The following is a 23,145-nucleotide window of genomic DNA, read 5'->3' as shown; positions in this document are numbered from 1 at the left end:
CTTGCAAAACCAGCCCTTTTGTAGCTGAGAAACGGCACATTTGTTTGTGTTCAGGTCTGCTGCCTCTGGCACCATGCAGGTGCAAGCAACGTGGTGGCTCAGTGAAGGAGGAGGTATCCAACACTACTTGTCATGGTATGTGCTCTTAAGCCTTCCCTTCTGGAAAAAGCTGAGCGCTTCTGCTCTTATTTCCATATTTTAGCTTGTGTTGTAAGTTTTTGAGTTTTGGTGTCTTGTAATTTCGTTTTATGAACATTTGGGCATCTGTCTATGCTTCTGGGAGATAGTGAAACCTATTGATTGCACAAATGCAGTTGCAGGTCTCAAGGATAAAGCAAGCTGTCAAGGAACAATGGCAAGAAGGCATCAGTAGTTTTAAGTCCAAAGGGAACATACAGACCCCACATTCATGGACAAACAGATGGCCTTTGGGAGAGAACTGAGGCTGAACACTACGGACCCATCATGAATGCAGTCAGCTCTGCCTCACTTTACTCCCAGGACTGCTGAAATTTCAGTGGAACTAACTAAACTAAAAGAGGCTGGCCAGAGAAGTAAGGGGAGTCAGATCTGAGGGCAAGGAAACTAGCTAGCAGGCAAGGTTGAAGCCAAACATAGACCATGTGGAATAGGACTTCAGAAACAGAGACAAATGTTTTCTGGTGGAGTCTTCCCCTGAAGCAGCTGATTGTCCTGCTGTGCTGCCCAGCAGGCTTCCATGCTCCACTCACTGCTGCAGTAGTTGCCTTGATAACTGCCTCCAGTGTAAGAAATGAGGCGGTTAGTGGGTAGGTATTGGTGCTGGAAGAAGCAACGAGACAGTGATGGTCACCATGAGATGTCTGGGGCAAAGGTAGGTGAGAAGTTGCCCACATGCTTTGGTGAGATCATGTTGTTACCCTTCAGCATCCATAGGGTTGGTCACCTCTTGAACAAGCAACTTTTGAAGTGAGATAACCACGGGCAAGCTTAGCCACTTTACAGATTAGGGAGTGGGTGGAATGAAACTGTTGGACCTGGCACTTTGTACAGATGAACCATAAATCCAGTGCAGGGACACTGTCAGGCTGGAGTGGGCTCACTCTCAAGCTGGGAGGAACTGCCGAAGTGAAGGGGATTCCCTGCGGAAAAGCCATTCTCAGTTGTCTGAAACTAAGGCATTGAGTCAAGCATGTTAATTAAATGGCTGCGGAAGCTCAGCCTGTAAGTCAAATAAAGATAGAAACAAGGACAAAGTTCAGGAAGCATTTACAGAAAGAGCCACAATTTCAAGTATGGGAACAGCAGTGTGTGTGTGCCTGTGTGTGTGTGTCTCTCAGCTGTGCAAACAGTGCTTGTCCCACTCAGTTTCCTGAGACTGAGGTGGCAGAGCTGGCAGCACGGGCAGTTTTACAGCGAACTGAGTGACCTTGTAAAATGTATGCCCTGGCTCTCCTATGGAGCAAGTTGCCCATTCAGTGCAACAGGTTCCCTTCTGAATTATTGGGCTGCTCCCATAAATACATGATTAAGTGGACAGACCACAAAGCCGTGCCCAATGCAAAACAAATCTGACAGTTTCCAAGCAGGGAAAAATACACTGCAGACTCCCAAACTCTTGACCTTATCGAGAACATCTTGTAACACTTGTGTGTGCTGTTAGATAATTACAGGTGGCAACTGTTAAAGAGAAAAGCTTTTAAGTCAGTCAGATGATTGCATGCAAGAACTTTGTTTAAACTTCTGTCTGTGCTGTGGTTATCTCGGGGTTTCCAAGCACAGTGAACTCATGAAATAATAATCTTAAAAAAATAGCCTCTCTATCGGCTACATAAAACTACCACATAGCAAGTGAGAAGTTGAAAAATGTCTGACAAGTTTCAAAAGCTCCAAAGACATGAGCTGAGGTTTTCTAAGCAGATGCTGGGAGTGATCAGTGATGCAGGCTGAGTCCAAGGGCACAGGAGCACCACACCCCCGTGTGTGGAGGTGGTGGCAGTATTAGTTCTGCACTAACAGCCACTGAAGCCGATATTTAGCATTTCTAATATGTACCTGAGCATGACAGCCAGTGGACAAGCAGTTGTGCTTCTCCTCACTCCTGTGACCACTTGTCCTGGGGAAGAGACCTCCCTGCTCCAATGGCATGGCAGCTGTCAAGAGCCTGCACCCAGGTGGTACCCACAGCACTGCAGTGGCAGCCAGTGATGCAGACCTCTGCTCTCATCCTCACAGCTGTATGTGACTGCGGAGTGTGATGTGGTGAATGTTTTGCTATTGGAAAGATGTGACTGATCCAGCTGAGCTGGCCCCCATGTGTGCAGGAACCCCCCGGGGCTTTCCGGCTGTCCCTGTATGTCCTCATTTTGCTCCTTGATCCTGGGGTCACACTGCCTTTGTGTTGTGTCCCCATTCAAACTCAGCGCAGTGCCTTGCATTCCTACTTCTGCAAACAATTCTCATGATCAAGTTTTTCTAGCTAGGGACCTTCGCCTCAGGCAGTGACTTGCATCAAGTCTTGCACACAGTCACCTCGGCTGCCCGTTGAGAGCAGTCTGTGCCACCTTGCCATGACCTGCCCTGGCCGCCACCTGCTGCCGCTGCTAGCCAGTGATGTGGCATCACTGAACCTCAGGGAGCTTTGGCCAAATGCATGCACACACATGTATACACGTACACAGAGTGTTAGTTTATTCCTCTGAGAAAAATAAGTGGTAAAGGGAAACCCACTTTTACCAGGAAAGCATCAGCTGCGTGCCTGACCTCAGCCACCATGTCACCATAGCAGCAGACAGTAAGATGCTGAATGCTGCCTGTGACGGCAGCTTCCCTGAGGTCATTTTTCCCTGCACAAGAGGCCACCTTCTTCTGAAATACTGCCTGCTGGAGTGACCCTGTGGACACTCATGTCTTTGGTGAACGCTTTTTCTACCCTGAGGTCATGGCTTGGCACCACAATGCTGACAGACAGAGCTGTCCCCAGAGAGGACTGGAGGACAAGGATGTCTCCTGCCTCCTTAGCCCACCAAGAAGCCCTTCTCCTTTTCTGTCCTTTGGTGAGGTTCTACCCCAGACCCTTCTCTGCTGGAAGCCTTCAGAGGTGGCTTCAAACCTCACTCAGCTTCTCTATAGTTACCCTGTGGCTGAAAAGCAGGGAAAAGGATCCCTAGGGAACCAGCATGAGCTGTGTTGGTGAGGCTGGAGATCTCTGTGGCTGTTATGGCTTTGGGGAAGGTGCCTCTGACCTCACCCACTTGAGTGGAAGCGATGCCAAATCCAGAGCCAGGCATGGCCAGTGGTCTGCAGTGGTCACCACCTTCTTCCCTGGCTCCTGACTGGTTCCAGCTCTTCCATGTTTCCTCAAGGCCAGCAGAGCTGTGGAGCCACCACATTTAGTCGGCAGCTTTCCCATGGGGACCTGGCCCTGTACAGTAATTGTGCTGGCTAACCTGTTCCACCTCCTGTCCCTCTGTGCCTGCTTTGCACATCTTTCCATTTGTCCAGCTCACATGAGTTTACAGTGTTTTAAATAGATCTTTGCTCCACAAGCTGCTCATTGCTCTCAGCGAGGCATCCAGTGACCAAACCTGCCCACAAGCAGGGAGAGGGGCAGAGGCAGCAGCAAATACCAGCCTGGAATGAGAAGAAACCAAGGAGAGCTGGTGAAGGTGAGCAAAGCCAGCCAGCCACCCTGCACCACAGCAAACGAGCGGCAGACAATGCCATTCTCCTCCCAAGCTCTTTCCCATTAGCGTCTTCATCCCTACTGAAACAGACTGCCTCGTTTGCTGTTAACCCACTCCCCCAGCTTTACAGTGGTACCTGGTACCTGTGGTGTGACAGCGTACACTGTAGCCTCCATATTTTCTACTTGGGTCAGCTAGTCCTTTAAGCTACTGCCTCCCTTTCTCTGTATACTTAATTCTTCCCTATTCTGCCATTTCTCATGTCATTGCCTTATAATTTCTCATGCAGTTATTTTATTTGTGTAGGTACAGGTGAGAGCTGGCCTTTTGCAAGCACACCCCAACAGAGCAAGCTAGCCGTGACAGCCTGCAGGTGAGCACAGGTTGGTCTAGCCCAGGTATTGTCAACGTATCTATGGGCACGGTGGGCACGAGTGCATGCAACTCACAGGATAACTTAGGTATATGGCACTACTGTAGTTTTTTGTGCATGCACACACACACACACACATGGTATTTTCTGACAAAAACATAAGAAAGCAGAGGTGAAGTTAGAGGAATCCAGCTTGCCTTTGTTTCCCAGCAGCAGTGAGGGGAATGGCTTAGCACAGGTAGTGTAGGCTGCTGTTGCTTGGATCTTTGCAGTGAAAAAGAGTGACAGAATCATCACATACTGGTTGAGGTTATAAGGCATCTTTAAAGGTCATCTGGTCCACACTCCCCCTGTTCAAGCAGGGTCACCTACAACAGGTTGCCCAGGACCATGTCCAGGCAGCTTTTGAATATCTCCAAGGATGGGGACTCCACAGACTCTCTTGGTCACCCTCATAGTAAAAAAGTGTCTCTTGATGTTCAAAGGGAATCTCCTGTGTTTCAGCTTGTGCCCATTGCCTCTTAAAACATCCTTCTTAAGAACGTGCTTTAATCCACTCCTGACAAAAAATTCTGCAGCCACTGTATGCAGAAGGCTGGACATGGCCAGAGTCACTGAATTGCTAAAAACCTCGGCACAGTGTGAATGAACAGTGATCACAGCTGGGACTGTGGCTGCAAGGTCCGAGGCCTCCTTATGTTAGTCCAAAGGCCAGTGTTTCCCCTGGGCTGATGGTTTTATGCAACAGGAGGAGTGACTTCTTATATTGTGCATAATGTTTTCCAAGTTTATTCTCCAGGAGAAGACTGGACTTCCCTGAAAGGTTAATCCTCAGAGAAGGGAAAATTGAGGTGGAGCGGAATAGAACAAGAACAAAGCATGATGTGATGGGAAAACCAAGGGAAAAAAACTTCCCTGAATATAGAAAAATCAGTGAAGGATTATCTGGGAAGACCATAGATTTCCAGAAAATAAACAAGGGACTTCCTTGTTGAAAGCTGATATATAGCATATAGCTGGCACCATCCCTCTGAGCAAAAGCTGCTACCAGGAAAAATGTGATTGAGGTATTTCTGTTACTTTAGAATACATGGCGATTTTAATCATGCTGCTGAAAGGAAGGGAGGGAGTTTTCCCCATATTAGTTGTGCTAAGGCTCCTCTGGTACAAAATTGTCAGCCATTCCTTTGGAAAATGATGGTAAAGTGGAAGGAGGTTGGTGAAGATGCCTTTAAACCCTCGCTAAGCTGGCATGAGGGCTGGGAGAGTGACAGCCAGGACCTGCAAAGCATGAGGCGTGACAGACATCCTTCCTGGGGTGCACATGCTGCTCCAATGTGTGCACCAGCTTGCACCCCTGCTCTGCCAGCCTGGGATGGGTGGGCAGTGGGGCTGGGCTGGGCTCTGCTCCCCCTTGCCCCTGTGGAAGGTGGTGAGGCCCACAGCACTGCTGGAGATGAGGAGAGGATGAGGTCCATGCCGTGCCTGCTGGCTATGCGGGAGCGTACATGTCTGCTTGGCTCCACTGGCCCAGGCGCCGCTTGTTGTTGAACACAGCACTGGAGGGGGGGAGCAGCTTGAGGGGTCGGGATGGTGCCAGCAGCCTGCTGGTGCATATATGGCAATGATATGGTAACGTTGCTGTTTTCATTTATTAAACAAACCCGAAGTAAATCCCTTTTGCTTTTCTTCAGCTATCATTTTACTAAAAATATCATATGAACTAATCCTCTAAATAACCTTTTCATAAAGATCATCTTTGGATTAGTCTCCTAAATGTAAGTTCAAGGAGCTGGGAGCTGTTTCAGTAACCGCTTCTTTACTGAAACTGGTCCATTCCCTGTCTCCTCATCTCAGCGTGGAGGAGCAGATAGGTGGGACTGGAAGAAGCCCTGGAGAACTGATGGTGCCCCCAAGGAAGGCCATCCACCATGACAGTAGGTGGCACTGCCCCAGATTTTCCAAGACCTCCCCAGTTCCCCACTCTACTGCAGCTGGCCAGCATGGAGTTGGCAGAGGGGAGCTGTGGTCCCATCGCTTGTCTGGGGTTGATAATGTCCCTCCATCATTCAGTAGCTCCAGTTCTTGGCTACTGTGTGGCTACAAAGGCTGAGTAAAGGGTTGCACACCTTCTGCTGAGACTGGCTGCCAAGGGGAGCAACCTCACGATAGGAAGAACGGTCTTTTTACAGACGATGCCTTCCAGTTCCTGGTGCCCAGGGCTTTCTACCTGCCACCATACTTTGCACCACGGTGACGCTGCCAGGGTGCACCTCTGAGTTTCTTGCTCACTGCACTCCCATTACATAGAATCCTCTGTTAAGGTATGGGTTTGGTCTGTAGACCCTGACAACTGAAAGCTCAGCCTAGAAGTACAGCAACCAGCTCAGGGACTCCCATTGCCATCTGCACTATTTTGCCTTCCCAAGATGCAGCTATTAGACTTTCCATCCAATCACCGAAGGTTTGTTTCCTGGGAAAATGAGTACAAACCATGCAACCTTTTTAGCCACACTCAGCGTGAATTGGCCTTTGTTTCAGCTCATCTGGTTACTCAGGATTTTGGGATCTCAGACCAATGTAAACAATTCCTTGATTTTCAAATGTTTCTTGCATTATTTTTGCTTTGCATCTCCGGATCAGATATTTACATTTTTTGTGTTTTTTTCTTAAATACACTCAGGAACATTTACGAGGGAAAGGAAAATATAACAAATCCTGTGTAATAAATATACTGACATTTAAAAGCAAATAAGCATTAGAACAACTGAAAATAATGAGCAGTGGAAGTACCCTGTGCTGTGATAGGTCCACATATCCAAAATGCCCATTTTAAGTAGCGTGCTAGGTGCTGGATCGTGAACAGTGAGCATGTATGCCCAGCTAAGCGGCCTGATGAAAGATGCCTGGTCCCTCTTCCTATTAATAAAACATGCTAATCAAGCAAGAGGTGAGAACCCAGCTGTAAAGAATTCTTTTGGGCTGGTATTGTGCAGTTAGGACAAAGGACACAATGTTATAGCAGAGATAAACTACAAAAACAGAGTCAACTATAAATAGATTGTGACCACTAAGAGCTTCCAAAAACAACTACAGGGAGATTAGAGAAAGGCGCTGAGGAATTACTAGTTCCCATCCGTCCTTCCAGGATGACTCAAACTTTTGCTGGTGCATTAGGAGTGCTCTGGGTCTCTGCTGCTGCTCTGAATTTACCCCGCTCCTCCAGCTCTTTTTATTTTCTGCAGAGATGTATCTCAGTTCTTTTTCAGTGGCGGTAAAACAGGAATTTGCTGAGAATAAATAATTTTTCACATAAATATGAAATGTATATTAATTCTTCCATGTGGAGTATGATCAGCTAGCTATTTAAGCTCATGGGGTATTTTAAACATGAATTGTCTTCTTACCAAGTCATGCTGCTTCTACCCAAAACTGTCCATAAGATGGACAGTGGTGGCCTAGGGGAATTGCTCTATTTTCTTCTCATAGATATGAATGGTAGCATTTTTGTTCCACTGACCACTTAGTGGGCTTCTAAATTCCTGAGAGTTCTCAGCAATAAAAACTATGCAATAGAAAGGCCACAAAAAAAGTTTGTTGGGAATATTTGATATAATAGCAAACTGAGAAAGAGTATGAAAGCAGGTAAAAATGTCTAATGTTAGAAACTTTGCAATGGTTTTTGTGGCGGTTTTTTTGGTCTTTTTTTTTTCTTTTTCTTTTTTAAATGAAAGTCCCACTTCAGAAGCTGCTAGGGAAGCAGACAGCTGGCGAGCAACACCCCCAGGAGTCTTCATTGCACTGGCACCATCCTTGTTACAGTTTAAAAGTTTCATCTTTATTCTCACAAAATGAGGATCGAAACTTTCATGCAAAGCCCTTTCCTTAGTCTTCAGAAATGTTTGCTTCCAAACAACGGCACCTTAGTCACAAGGGAGGGGTATGCAACCATGAGAAATCACAAACAAAACCGGTGTGATTTCCCCTGTCTTCCCAGCAGGACCTGAGGCAGGTGCTGCTGATAGAGAAAGCAAGCTTGTCATTCACAGCTGTCTGATAACATGGGGGGGGGGGATTTTTCGTTTTATCAGGCTTTTACACTCAATTTGGAAATATCTCATTTGTTCCATTGTGTAAAATAACCTTTGGTGAACTCAGCTTGTCTTATCTCATGGCCAAAATGCTCGGTTATTCTAAGTCATTAGCAAGGGTCCTGACAAACGTGCTGTGGGATTATGGCACATCTATCTGGACAGGAAGGCAGAGCCCTGTGCAGCCTCTCCACTGGCCTCCAGAGTGACCGGGTGAAGAGGAAAAGGATGAGGGAAGCCACATATAGACTATAAAAATGTGTGTGCAGGGACCCCTTTTCCTCTGGCTTCCCTTCCTTCAGCTGGCCTTGGAGAGGCTGATGAGCCTTTTCAGTTCCTTGGCCTGTCTCAAATACTGAGCTGAAATCCTGATGAGCAGGTGTTCCCAGATGTGCTTGGAGAGCCACAGGTTTCTGCTGCCTTCCCTAACTAGGATTAAAGTCACTGGGGAAAAGACACAGGCTATCTGCAGGCACCCAAATGTGTGGCACCTGATCTTCTCCAACATGCAAAGAGGAACTGTGTGCAAGTGCCACGGTGGTGAAACAGCACTGGATTTGGGTAAGAAAACACAGACACACCAGGATCCCATTTGCTTTCTGGCAGAGGATGCTCTGCACCCAGAAAGAACCCGTGCAAGGAGAGGTGTGGGGCAGCAGGGAGGGATGAGCCTGCAGGAGCCGTGGGGGCTGTGAGCCACTGGACTTTGTGTGCCCCCTGCTCTCTGCATTGGGGCAGCAGGAGGAAAAGCTGAGGGTGTGGAAATGTACATGGGCTGTAGGTGGAGGATGGCTTCCTCCCCTACTGTGAGGTTTTTAGCTACCTGTGCTCAGAACAACAGAGACATGGGCTGTCTCTGGTGTGGTGACTATGGATCTGGATTGTTTTCTTTTTTTCCTCTCCTGTGAAGAGAGAAACAGAAGCCTCTTTGCTCCTGTTTTTCTTTCCCTTTCACTCTCCATTCCCCCCCATTGCCTGGATTTTCCCTTCTCTCCCTATGCCCTCATTTTCCTCTGCTGTTTCAGCTGCTGTCCTAGCGATGAGTACAGATCCCCCTGGTTGTTGTACTCTACAGTTCCTAGAACTACATTTGTTTATATTTGTTCTTGGAACCAAGATGGTAAAAATAGTCTAAAGGCCATGGAAATAGTGAGGGAGGGGAGTATAATGCATTGTGCATTGCTTTCATGGATAGCCAAAAGGTGGAAACCCTGTTGATAGGAATTGACTTTTCCCATGTCTCAAAGTTAGCCTGCAGCTCACTAAGTTGATCTGGAGGCCTGGGAAAGGATATACTTCATTGAGTAGAGTTGCCACCTTTTGGAAGGAAAAAGAGGAAATTTGGAAGAAGAAGAAAGGGGAGATAAAAGAAGAAGATGAAAGTGAGTGGTGGGAGGAGGAGGAAAGATTAATAAAGTGGGGGGAAAAAAGCAACAGCAACAAAAACCAAAACACAAGAACTGTCAGAGAAGAAGCTGCCTGTGATTTAGTGTCCTGACTTGGAATTGTAATTGCACCATGTGTGGGAGAGGGACCTTAAACATACCTAATTGCCCCACAAAGAGGTCTCGCTCTGATCTTGAAAAATCCACTACTTATTTAATTTCCCAAACTGAGCTCCTTTCCAGCCTGCCTTCTCAACGAGAGATGTTGTAACAAGGTGAGCCCTATGAACAGGTGGTATTTCTGGGGCTAGTGTCAGGCTTCTGCACTCCAGCGTGGACGAGCATTGGCTTTGCACAGGAGAGCTAAACCCTCAGGATGCAGCTGGAAGATGCATGAAAGGTGCAGTGAGTGGTGAAGAATGATGAAGGGCTCTGCCATCTTTTGCTGTGAACCAAGCTTTGTCGTTAAGAACTGCACAACGTACTTTGAGCTGCTACTGCCTGGTTCCTTGTGGCAGTCTTTGCTGTGGGGTCACCAGTTATCAGAGGTACAGATAATCCCCAAATGCAGGGATGTGGTGATCCCTGCCACTTCTCCTGGCACGGAGAGCTGAAGAAAAGGCTGATGTAGGCAGTCTCTTGGCCCTAGGATGGTGTGATGGATGGTGTGTTGCTGACTGGTTTGTACCCTTGCTGCTTAGAGCTATCTAGTCTACAGCAGATTTGGCTGGGGGACAAATATTTGGTGCAGTAAGAAGTTGCATCAACCAGCGAGGCAATAGGTGGGTGACAGTGGGGTGATTGCCTCCCAAGCTTATTCACAGGCCCTTTTTGTTTAGCAAGAGGCATGTGTCTGTAGGGGCCCATAAATCTAGGTCGTGGTTTTCTGCATAACTTTATTACAGAAGCAGTACTGTTATGTAGGATGATGTTCTCAGGTGTCTGCAAACTGGCAGATGTCACTGCCCCACTGCTTATAGTGTCCCAAAGAAGGGCTCTGAGATTTAAGTGTTTGCCTGAAGCACTGGAAAAGGTTATCCCAGGGTGTTGCAGTAAAGTAACTTTCCAGGATTCAGTCAGAGTAGCTATTGATCCAGAAGTCTCATGCTGTCACCCAGGCATGGAGAAACGGTGGTGCAGTGCCGCGAGTGTACAGGGAATGTATGTGCCTTCCCCTCTAGACTACATAGTTTTCATTCTGTTTCTGAAATAGTTGTGACATTTAGGCTTCTAAACAGAACTCCAACTGAGGATGCTCGTGATTGTAATTTAGTTGTACTTCTATACCTCTTTCTCCTCTGATCCCCTTTCATCACCACTTCTGTCTCTGCTCTTTCCCTGGCTTGCTGCCTTCCAGCTCTCCCCGCTCCCTCTTTCTGTTCTCTTCTCTGCATCTATTTTTACCACTTCTGCCTTCCTCATCAGTCAACATCTTCCCTTGCTTCTTTTTCAGTATCAAACAGCATAATTTTTTACCGTATGTATAGGATAAAATGTTTAAAATGATGGTTTGACCCTGAGATCTGTCCTCAAAGATCTAAAGCCATTCTTTCAAGAGGTTAGTTACAGGCTTTGTATACAAACCCATCATCTTGCTGTCCTTAGATGGGTTCAGCTCTTGCAGCACACAGGAAAACCTCGGGCAAACTGGGAATTGCTTGCTGTAAATGCACTAATGCACCCGTCACTGGGATATTTTAGATTTGTTTAACAAACCGGAGTCTTGCAGCACACTGATATGGTGGCAAGTATTGAAAAGCCATTTTTGGACAGAGAAATGAAAACAGGGGTGAACACTGAGGAACCAAGGTTGCTTTGACATCACCTATGCCAGACAGTTGAACTGACTTTACTGAATGAATCTTCACCTGTATCACCAGTAGTGTAACTGCAGGGAGTGTTAGAAAGACTCCCAGACGTCCACTGCCGTGACATTAGTGCTGATCTCTCTTTGCTGCTCAGTTTTCTGGCTTCTGGTCTGGCAGCCTGCAATGCATATGCTGTGCATGACAAGAGCATAATGGATGAGGTGTGTGAAATTCTGACAACCAGCTACTAGACCTCGCTTTCTTTTGGGAAAGAAAGTAGCTCCAGAAGCAATGTTGCAATAGTGGACTGGATGCTCACTCAAACCAAGTCTGGTCTAGCTCCTCTGATTAGATAAGAGGTGGCATAATTGCACCAATGGGTTTCTGAAACAGGTAAAATGCTGAGCACAGTTACATTGCTACATGGTTGACAGGGGACTAACCCTTATGATTCAGAATGAAGCAAATACCCAACAGGGATAAAAGCAACATTTTTTATTGGGGTAAGGCTTGAGGAGGAGTACAGGTGTAATACACCCTTGAGGAGAACTGTGAGAGCAGTGCATGGACTGATTATCTGGCTCTGGCCCCATTTGTTTGTCTTTGTGGTGGCCTCTACAGGGACAACCTCCTCCCCAGTCACTGGAAGCTGTCAGGATAAACCATCTCACCTTTGACATCTGTGGGAAAATGGCTTGGGAGGGGGGAAATTAAGAGAAAACTGGGACCTAACAGAAGTTGTAGCATTATAACAACCTTTTTAGGATAAAATACAATTGCCACTTCCAGGGCAGTTGGCACGCACACAATCTGCTCCACCAGGGTTCCCTGGGCAGCACAACCTGCTACCCTAGAGGAGCAGCAGAGACCCCCACGGCCAGGCTCTGCTGTGCTCCCTGCAGGATTGGGAACTTGATGGGACCACACAGCCGATATGCTGCACAGCAGCTGTCAAATGGGAAGATGTCCGATGCTGAGCCAACAACTGTGTCAAAGTAATTCTTAGATGCTCATTATAATCTCATTATAATATGAACGCACACCTCCATCCCAAAGTTACCCACCTCCAAGGCACAACCACCCCTCACAAGCATGCGCTTTCTGTTCCTTATTAACTATGTCTTTAAATGAAAGCAAGAGAAATTTACACCAATCAATAATAAAAGAATGTTTGACTAGAGTCACTCAAGCTCCACCTGAGAGTAAAGTGTAACAAGTGAATGAATGAATGAGGGGAGAAGTCAGGGAAGACTCCGTCGTAACTGCTGGGATCAGTCCACGGGCTGAACCTGTCTGCTCCCCCACAGGGACACCTGCTGGGTAAGAGCTTGGTCAAGTGCTAAATGACTAACTCACACCAGCTGTTGTTAGTGATCAATGTTTTGGTTATATACCACTTCAAACTTGTTTTTGCAGACAGTCCCTGTCACCGGTGATCACTAAACTTAATTTGTCATGATTTTATATTGATAAAGAGTGTTATTCCGTAACCTGTTACCGTTAGCCCTTTGTGGGCGCTAGCAGCTGCCAGCGGTGGGTAACACATTCAGGTAAAGCGGGAGGACCCGCTGAGGGTCCCCCTGATGCAGCTGGGGTGTTTCCCTGAACAAGGCAGTCGAGTTGCCCTCCGACCCAGCGGGACTGTTCAGTGAAGGGTCCCTGTAACGGGACGCTGACAGACTGGTCAGGCACAAGGGTCTCTGCTTTCCTGGGGTGCTGACAGACAGATCAGACACCTGGGGTTGAGGAAATCTTCCCCCCACTTTTCCTGTGACAACATCTCAGCCTGACACCCCAGTTAGCTCTGTTGAGGTAAAAGAGCTTCTCTTGTTTGAAACCAGCCATCAGACAGTGCCCTGTCTCCTCAGGCACAGACCTAAACCCAAAGGTGATGTGTTCATGGCTTCTAAGGTTGATTACTGCAAAACAGCATAACCAGGAGTCAACAAAATTCCCTCAAAAGCATCTTCTGATACAAGTAGAGCAGTGCATCTTTGAATGCGATGAATGAACGAAAGAAACCCGCGTCTTTGCCTAGCTCACACCACAGCATCAATTCTCATCTCTGTTACAAAATCCATTTCAGATAGTCTCTGTAGTAATCAAAGCCTTACTTGGTCTGGATCTAACTGTTCTAGAAACTGTATGTCGCTTCAAAACTTGTAGACACCCATAGGCAAAGCTGCAGGTAACCAAAGACAAGGGATTATAGAAGAAATTTTTGATATGTGCTGTCCCTAGGCTCACAATGGAAAAAAGTGGCCATGGACCTCATGATCCTGACCAAAGTGCAAAACACCTGCCGATACATGTCTGATTTGACTCAGAGTTCTGCACGAGATACGCCCATGTGCACACAAAATGTGCCCCAGTCTTGGCTCCCTCTTCCCTTCTCTCCCCACTCAAACAGCTGAACAGAAAAGTGTAATAACTTGTTTTCTATTCATTTTTGAGGATGAAAACCTGTTTTTTTATCCTTTCAATATGTGGAAGATTTTGTGAAATTAAGATCAACAGGGTCGCATAAAAGCCTTCTTGAACAGGTGGATCCAACTTAAAAAAAAATAAAAGCCCTGGATTTTGGACTGGTGCAGTTTGTGAGCCTCACCTTACACTACAGAAAGGAAAGCCTCTTGCAAAGTAAATCTGTACAGATGGTGAAGCAGCACTTTGGAGAAGTAATTAAACATTGCCACAGTATTCTTTTCTATTTGCTGATAGAAAGACTTTATAGCTCTCTCTGAAGCAACTTTCTTCCTGCCCCTGCCATCCTGCAGAGAGGCTGAATTACTCACTGCTGCTTTTTGCAACAGCTTCTGTGTCTTTCCCATTTAACTCTGCTTTATCCTTGCACCTATTAATTTATTGTAGCTGCAGTGGGAGCTGGCATTTGTGGCTTGCCTGCCCTGAAGTAGTTAATTGGTTTTATTACATAATCTGGCTAACATTCGTGATGAATAGGAAATGCACGCCCCTCCTCTCCTACAATATGTTTGTGCACTTTAAATTGCACTCCTCCCCGGCTGTGTGTAAGCCCCGCGCCACTTGACATGCCCTGAGTCTCCGCATGTGTGCTTGGGTGCACGCTCGCATGCCTGCCTGCAGCTTTGCCCCGTTCTGGGTCTGCTCATGCTACCGGTGGCATTGCACACCCGCGTGTCCCTGTGCATGTGTGTGTGCGTGCACACGAGAAGAGAGGAGCGAGCAGAGGCAAGGCAGTCACATTTCTAGGAAGTGCTGGCATTCGATGTGAAGTGTGAAAGCAAACTCTGCCATCTCTTGGACTGCTGCAAGTGGACAGACCGCCTCACATAATGCCATCTTTTGATGAGGTTTTGAAAGAAGCTGGAGAATTTGGAAGATTTCAAAAGAGGGTCTTTTTCCTCCTTTGCCAGACAGGCATAACTTTTTCTTTCCTGTTCGCCAGCGTGGTTTTCCTTGGGCAGGCACCAGATGACTACTGGTGCAGGATCCCTGGGGCAGCTGAATTAAGTGAACGGTGTGGCTGGACACTGGAAGAGGAACAAAACTTCACGGTACTTCCCCTGCGCCTGGGGAACAGGTCCTCCAGCGGGGAGTGCGAGAGGCTGGATGTTGTGTGGGATGCCTCCATCAGCTGTGCCAGCCCGCTCGCTGGCTATGGCAATCACAGCACAGGCAACCTGCCACTCACCTTGTGCCACGAAAACTGGATGTATAAACAGCCCCACTCATCGATTGTCAGCGAGGTAAGGAAAATCCCCATCCTTTAATCAGTGGTTTCTGTCCTGGTGTGGGATTGCAGCAGTAAAATGGGATTGCTGCTGCAAGGGTTGTTGTTTTGGTGGCTGGTTTTCCTCTCCAGATTTGCTTTGTTCCAAGTCACAAGCAAATTGAGACAATGAGTGTGATCAAGTGTCAGTGTCAAGCTTTTAGGGAAAGGTGAGCTGATCTGAAGGGTGGCTTTCCAAAGCTAAACACTCCAACAGAGGTTGCTCTGTCACTAGAGGAATGTCAGATTAAAATAAAGAGATAGGTGGTTGCAGCTGAGGCTTCTGGTGCTCAGTTTTGGGCCAGCAACTTTGGTGGTGTAAACTCCAAGTGTACCTGACCGATACCACTTGATGATCTGGATCACTGTGCGTTATCTGTTCTCTGTATTTCCAGTACTGAACATTTCAGTCTTCAAGTACTAAAAAACAACTGGTAGCAGACTGCCCTTCTGAGATCTGGCAGGAGTCAGCAGAAATGATTGTGCTTACTAAAGAAAAAAAAAGACCAAAAGACACGTTTTTGCCCAAAGCTATCATTCAACTTTTCCTGAAATGTCAATGTCAGAGAACCACAGACTATTGTAAGTGCTGGCAAGTGTAGGGGCTTTCTAACGACACTGTGAAAGGCCATTTAAGATGCTTTCCTAGGAGATCCTCTGTGTAATTTTTAATCATCCCATGGATGTGTTGTGGTCTGGCTCCAGCATACAGTCTGCACACTAGGGGTGTGTATTTTAAGGTCATCCTGATGGTAACTGTCACTGACACAGCGATGACAAACATAAAGTGTTCTTAGAGGGGCTGGCTAGGAAAATGTCAAGGTGCAGTGCAAAATATGTCAGCACAGCCATGGGCTCTGTCTCCTGCCTGTCTCCTGAGCCTCCTGCTGTGTTTTTTAACTGGGTGCTTGCAGTGGAGCTGTGCCCTCCAAAACATGGAGCAGGCAAAGCCCTGAGCAAACACTGTACTGGAAAGCAGTGCCTATCCCAACTGTTCAATTCATCATCCTTCCCCCATCCAGCTGGGACCCCTGGATCTGCTTGCAGGCTTCAGGCTCTTCTGGGCAGCAGCTTTGTGCCCTGAGCTCCACATCTGACCTGAGCAACTTTAGCCAGGATCTGTGCTCAGGCCAGCGCCTGGCTGGCCCTAGAGGAGAAGTTCAGAACGGGCTTTTGTGTGCGACTCCCGAAGCCAAGGCTGCTTGGAGGGCCGCAGGTGGCATGCAGGGAGCTGGCGCCAAACCTTGGCATGACGTATCTCTGATCATGCTGGCAGTGGCAGCCCAGGCGGTGGGGGCAGGAGGATGAATGCTGCCCCGGAGCCACAGCTGGCTCTGGAGTGAACCGTGGCGGATGGCCACGGTGGGAAGTTCATGCTACTGCCTCTGAGGGTCCTCTGCTGGGGGACTGTGAGGGTTTAGGTCATGGTGTACTTTACCAGGGCAGTCTGTGCTAGCTGTTCCCCTCAGAGCCTAAAAATAAAAATATAGAGATTCCTTTTCTTTTGTTGTTCCCTTTTTTCCCCTTCAGCCTCGCTGTAGGTGAAAGCATGTACGTTGTGCTCATAAGTTTGTGCTCAGAGTCCGTTTATGGCAGCAGGTTGTGTATCTGGCAAAGGCACTGTGACTTTTCAGCAGCGCTGAGCCACTGGGTACAGCTATGAGAGAATGAAAACAGTGTTTGTTTTGCAGCAATAAATGGGAGTAAAAGGTTCAATGTTCTCCATCAAATGCTTTGTCTATCTGTACCTTCTTCCTTTCTTCTCCTAGGGACCCCCTCCAGGGCCAGGGGAGGGAGAAGGGATGAAGGGATGCTTGGGGAAGCTCTCCCCACCTGTGGTCCCAAAGGTGCACATTGGGAAAACCAGGGAGTAACACCCTGCAAGTAGCAACAGGCTGGGACTGTCTGTCCCCTGTGCTCGGGCAGCAAGTCCCATCATCAGTGTCACTGCAGCTCCTAGAGGGACTCTTGCTGGCTGGGTTACCTTGACAGGAGGGTCCCGGGCTGTGACCTATGGCACTTGTGTCCTGTTCCCAGTTTTTCAGTATTTGCCAGATGAAACACATCCTACCAAGCTCGGTTTCTTCATCTAAAAAGGAAGCTTGTGGCCTGCATGTCCTGGCTCAATTGCTTTGGATCAGCTATTAAAAGGAGCTTGATATCTTATTAATACATAATATGTCCAGCAAAGACAACTTAAATCACAGATTTTATTTATTTTCTTTTCATTCCTCTGAGGCTCTAAGAGATCACGGCTCAACTTAAACAAGATTTGTGCTCTGTTTAATCAGCTCACCAAAGACATCTTTTCTCATATGTCTACTTGTAAATGCTTGCTTTTGTCCACATGTTCAGAAATGTATCTGTTTCTTTCAACTGTCTTAAGAATTCTGGGACCTTATATGTGGCTGAATCAACAGTGGAAGTGACCAGGGAGACAAAGTTATAAGGATGAGTTACATGACAGTCTGAAGGACCTGTGTTCAAGCAGAAAGAGAGAGAAGTGGGAAAAAAAAAATCAGGATACTGAAGGAGTTCTTCCAGGCCTACAGCAAGCACAGATCTGGTGTGGATTTGCAGCCTGGCAGGGGAGGCAGAGGGCAAATGCAGGCACGTAAAGCCTTCACTGGGAAAAGATGTCGTATCCCAGAGCAGGTCTGGCAGCCAAATCACAGGTTGTTGCAACCAGTTCTGAGCACCCTGAAGAAGCTAAATCATATGTCTGGAAGGGCTGATTTATGAGGAGTTGTGAAATGAATGGTATTGGCGTACCCGACTTCATTGCTCTAATTTGTGCATGGCTGGAGCATGTTGCTCACTGGCCAGTCTCCCATCTTAGATAGCTATCTTCTGCAAAGACACTCACAGTAACATCAGCAGAATGAAGGAGAGGAAAAAGGGGCAATGTGAACTGATGGAAAGCACTCTCTGCTTTGTAAGCAGTACCTGGTATGCCTGCTGCATCATCTGCTGCTGCGGGACTCAGTGCTGGGCTACAGTGGGGTGCTGGGACAACATACCAGGGCTTTCATCCTTCAGCATCGAGGAAAAGAGCAAAATCTGTTAAGAAATCATCACAGGAGCAACACACAGCAAAGCCAGTTAGCTTGGTCTAGTGACAGGCAAAAGAGCAGTGCTAAAGACTCCCTTTTAAAATCTTTTGCTGTCTAACAGGTTCTGAGAGGAGGTCCCTACTTCTGCAGTGACATGCCTAAGGATCTCTGTGATCCATTGATTTAGGTCAGGCTTTTCCTTGAAGGCAACCCAGATCAGAGTTGTCCACTGGTGCTGCACACATTGCCCAGCACTGCAGTGCCTGAATTAGAGTCAGCAAACCAGAGCTGGGATGATGTAAAGGTTTGGAGGCATCAGCAAAATCCTCGGCTATGTGTAAAACTTGGCAGCCACCCCTCCGACGCAATGGTGTCGCAGGTGGTGGCTCTGCTCAGGGGACCTTGACCCAGAGCAATCCCCTCTCGTTCAGTTTTGCGCAGCGCTTGGTGAAACTGGAAGACGCGGCTGTGTGCGTCAGTGGTGGGATGGGAATGCAGTTGCTACTCAGATTTTCCTTGGGGAGGGAGGCTGGTGGGGGCAATTATTGTGCTAAATCCATTCCTGGCTGGTGCCAGCTGATGCTGTCTGAAATGATGCTGGTCGTAGCAGGTGGCTGGCACTGCTCGGAAGGGAAGGCTGGCAACAGCAGCACCTTTGACAGGGGGAGGAGGGCAGGAAAGGATGGGGTTTCTGTGCAGCGGATGGAGAAGGAGGAAGAGCAGGGGTGCTGGGGGGCTGCAGTGGACCAGGGGTGCCACAGCCTCATACTCTGGCCCCAGGGTTTGGAAGGGAGCCCAGGTCACCCCCTGCCCTCTGTAACACTTGAAGTGGGAAGCATGTTGCCTTCCACGTCCTTCCAGCTGAGCCTTGTGAGGGACACACGTACCCAGGATATACGGAAGTCAGTAAATCTAATTGCCCCAGGAAACTGCTGAAGAGTGAGTCACTGACCTTTAATACTGCTGGGCTTTGGCACTGTGTACTTTCGTCCCAGTGGAGAAAGTCTAGAACACTGCGAAAGGGCGGCTGGTGGCAGTTTGCACAGCGATAGCCATTTTATCCAGACATTTTTGGCGGTCGTGACTCCTAGAGGCATGTGCATGATTTACAACCATGTCTGCAGGTTGAATGGCCTTCGGTGGTGGTGGATGAAAGGAAAAGTGAAGTCTCATGGTCATCAGCAGCTGCAGCTACAGCACAGCTGGCATACTTTAGGCTTATTAGCAGCCTTTGTTGGCAGGACTTCAGCAGAAGGGACCCATTCCAATATGCCTTGTCTGCAGCAAGTCTTCACGCTGTAGATGATGTCATTTCAAGACCTGGCAACAATTTATTGCTGAAGTGTGAGGTCTGAGGTGGACGTACGATCATCTGAACAGATCCTATTGCACCTGCTGGGAATAAATCTTACTTCTCTGCTTGCCAGCTGTCTCAGAAAATAAGTCAGCCAGCATTTGCAGAGAAACCGTAAGCAGAGCAATAATGTTTGTCTCATAGTTTTTACAGTCCTTCAGAGCAGGAGATAACATGGCAGTCAAGCTCAGGGTGGAAAAAGCACGGCTGGTCCTTTCACTATCCTCCTCCAAGGCAATAAAGAACACAATTCAAAGTGTTGATCTAGTGTGATTACTGTCATTGACTTGGCAGTACCCTCTCTTATTTCCACTGTCATGGTGGGATTAATATGAAGTAGTGGAGGGAAAGGGAAAAAGGGCAGACAGGGAGCAGAGGTGGGATTAATATGAAGTAGTGGAGGGAAAGGGAAAAAGGGCAGACGGGGAGCAGAGGGAGCAGCAATTGCTGAATTTCTTATGCAGCTCTAATACAATTCCCCCCATACAAGAGGGGCTGGAGCAGTTCCTCGCATGGGTTACACCAGTTCGGATACGTTTCTGTCACTGCCATCAAGCCAGCTGCTGATACTGGCTGAGGGCTTTGGTTCTTCTTGGTGTTTTTAGGACAACTGCTGTTTTCCCCCCATTAGAAGACGGTAAGTTTCTCTGCCTCCCTCTTGCTTGGGACATGGATAGACAGATGAAAGAAGGACAGAACAGGTTTTCTGTCCTAGGAGTCTGGGTGATCTGAGTGGCAGGGATGCGAAGGTACCAGCTGAGCCTGGGACCATACACAGGAGACAAACCTCCAAAGCTTTCAAAGATGTTCCTCAGGCCTTGATCCACAGTGCCCTAGGGGCAGGATGAGGGCTGGTTCCAGTTGACCTGTGAAATGCTTAGCTTGAAACAAGACATGGAGACACACAGTCTCCTTGGTTAGTCCCTTAGCACTCTGACAGAAGCTCTGACAGAAAGAAAAATAAAAGGTAATTTCTCTCTTTCCACTGCATGTGCTTGCAGGGAGCTTCACTGCAGTAAGGGTGTGTGAAAGAGAGTAGTTTGACAGCCCAGATGGCAAGAGAGATGGAGAAAAGCTGTCCAGTAACAGACAAGGAATGTGTAGCAATAATCTGTATCTCCCCAGGTTTCCTTAAACCATGACTTTTGCCCTAAGCCGTTTGTCACTGGGAGAGAAAGGGTAAAGCAGGCTTTGTTTGGCCACTGGTGGGAATGCCACTTAAACCATGTGTGTGGGCTCTCACTACGCTGCTGTAAATGGGCTGAGGAATCACTGTAGATCTCTATCGACCAAGGAGTTTCATCCATCATTTTGAAGTTTAATCGTAACAGGCGGTAAAGTGCTTCCAAACTCCTACTCAAAGTTGCTACATTTTGAGGAGCTTTTAATGGCATGTTGTTATTTGAAGCAATGTATTTCTACAGGGATAGGTGTGCAGAAGTGTTTTGGGACTTGCTCAGTGCATAAAGGCCTCTCAAGTACCAGGAATTACAAGTTTGCAGTTAGTCTGCATGTCAAAATAAAATGGAAAATGTTTGCCTTCTGCCAAAGCTATGAAGAAATGAGAGGCTGCCACAGCCCCCGTGCTTCCCAGTCATTAGTCACGTATGAGCGTTTCTTCTGGTCCTATATCTGCCAGTTCCCACTCCATTCTATAGCGATTACTCCACTAATGAGCTACAGGGAACCAGTGCAAAACCTTTTCCTTCTCCCAGAGATATTTCACTCAGGTGGTTTGCTGCTGATTTAGAGGTGGGCAAAATGCACCAGCACAGTTCCCTCCAGCCACATCACTGCTACTGTAAATCTGCATTGGGATTTCACATCGGTGCTCAAGCCTCCAGTGGGTAGGAAAACATTTATCACAGGGATTTATTTCCAAGCAGGAGCGTACAACTGCCTGTACTGCAAAGCTGTCAGGGTGAAAGGGACTGATATTTTCCTGTTAAGGACACTACAGAGGGGGATATCCTGAAGGAGCTAGTTCCTGCTGTTGGTCTCTGTTGGCAGCACCTCACTTCTGCTCAGTATGGCAGCTCATTGCCAAGGCTAGGAGGAAAGGAATGCAAATGTGGATTGTTCACCGATTTGGGCAGCGCAACCTTTTTTAGTTAGCTCCCTAAATGGAAGGAGGCTGTATTCAGGCACACAACGCTTTTTGTCATACAGTGGATAGCAATCGTGCAGGCGAATGTGGCACTGAATGCAGAGATGAGTTGCAGGGTTGTGCTGGGTGCAGGCACTCGTGCAGTGCGGGGCTTAGCTGGGAGTATGGTGATGCTGAGGAAGAGGATGTGCCCTTAGCTGGAGCTGGCCACTTGATGACTGCAATGAGGAGCCGGCTAGCTAGGTTTTAACAGGGTTTAGGTGTAGCCAGCACTATACAGGTCAACAAATAGGCTTAAGAGCAGGGGCAAAAGACCCTAAGGTTTTCCTTTCCTTTTCCGTATCCTTCCCCCTACACTGCAGTAAATGTTTTAGTAATGAAGTTTCAAGTCTGTGGAGGAAAAAGGACTGAACACAGGACACGGTGACATTCCCTTTCTGCTGTGTTGTCCTGGGTGAGCTTATTCAACTGAAAGCAGAAATGTTTACTTCAAGGCATAGACATGCACTGCAAGGACAGTCTTTGTGGACAGAGACACCTGCAAATGCACAAAAGAGGACAGGATGGTAAGCTTTCCTTACTCTAACATCTCCCAAATGTTTCTCCTGAATATGTCCCAAATTTTGCAGCAGCAGAGGCATGCTATTGCAGCTGTAGAGGTGGCACTTCTGAAGGGAAACCTCAGCTAGGTCCCACCTTGCTGAGGGCTGTGTGATGCTCAGCAATGAGACACTAGCCCCACATCTCTTCTGCAGCTTATTTTCAATTAATGTGAGTTATAGCTCTTCTTCCCTGGAGATGCCAAACTGAACTGTTCAGAAAAGAAACAAAGAAAATGAAAGTCAGACAGCTGTGGTCTAGACAGACAGAGAGCCCTAGAGATTTTGATTCTCAGTGTTACCAATTTTGGAAACGGAGTGGGATCAGGGAGGGTAGTCTGTGATATTTAAGGACCATGCTGGGATTTTTTTGGTCTGTTACGAGAAGAGCTTGTACTTTCAGGGAATGGGATCTCCTGTTACTCACAATGGGAGATGATTACTGGCAGGGTTAGCTCTTCTGCTCCTTGACGCCACTGGATATTGTATGGAAGTGCTCTTGGCTGATGAGCTCCTCACAACATGGACCGCATCTTCTGGGCATAGGAGTAGCCTGTGTGGTAGGAGTGTAAATAGCCCATGCATGGATGGGCATATGACTGTTCAGAAACAGAGAGAAGGTACCACTCCTCTCCCATTTGTGGAGGCTGCTAGCAAGGGACATGGGAGATGTTTTGGGCAAGTGTAATATAGAAGGACTACTGACTAACTGGAGACAGGCTAAAATACTGGGTGAACACAGATGCTTTTCCTCCAAGTGATGCAGATGGGGATAACTATCAGGCACAATCAACCCATGTCACAGCTGAAGTGGTGATGTGAGCCTGCCAGGCAATTTGGATCAAAAAGAGATCTCTACAGGGTGTGCAATTCTCTTTTAAAGGCTACATTCCCCTCTAAAGGTTATGTTTGTAAACGAAAAGCGAGACATTAGCGAAGTGATGAGTTAAAAGCTACAT

The 23,145-nt window shown here is 47.5% G+C and overlaps 1 protein-coding gene across 2 annotated transcripts in view; it reads left to right on the top strand.

The window, feature by feature from the left end:
* Positions 1–14,337: 14,337 nt before the first annotated feature.
* SLC22A3 (solute carrier family 22 member 3) overlaps positions 14,338–23,145 on the top strand; it is a 30,792-nt gene continuing 21,984 nt past the window's right edge. For both annotated transcript variants that reach the window (XM_056344738.1, XM_056344737.1), the window contains exon 1: positions 14,338–15,050. In XM_056344738.1, coding sequence (XP_056200713.1) covers positions 14,637–15,050 — 414 coding nt within the window. In that variant the 5' untranslated portion in view covers positions 14,338–14,636. The remainder of the gene's footprint in view (positions 15,051–23,145) is intronic.

This window comes from Falco biarmicus, chromosome 6 (genome assembly GCF_023638135.1).
Source record: "Falco biarmicus isolate bFalBia1 chromosome 6, bFalBia1.pri, whole genome shotgun sequence".
NCBI lineage: Eukaryota > Metazoa > Chordata > Aves > Falconiformes > Falconidae > Falco > Falco biarmicus.
This window is presented reverse-complemented; position numbering and strand designations above follow the sequence as displayed.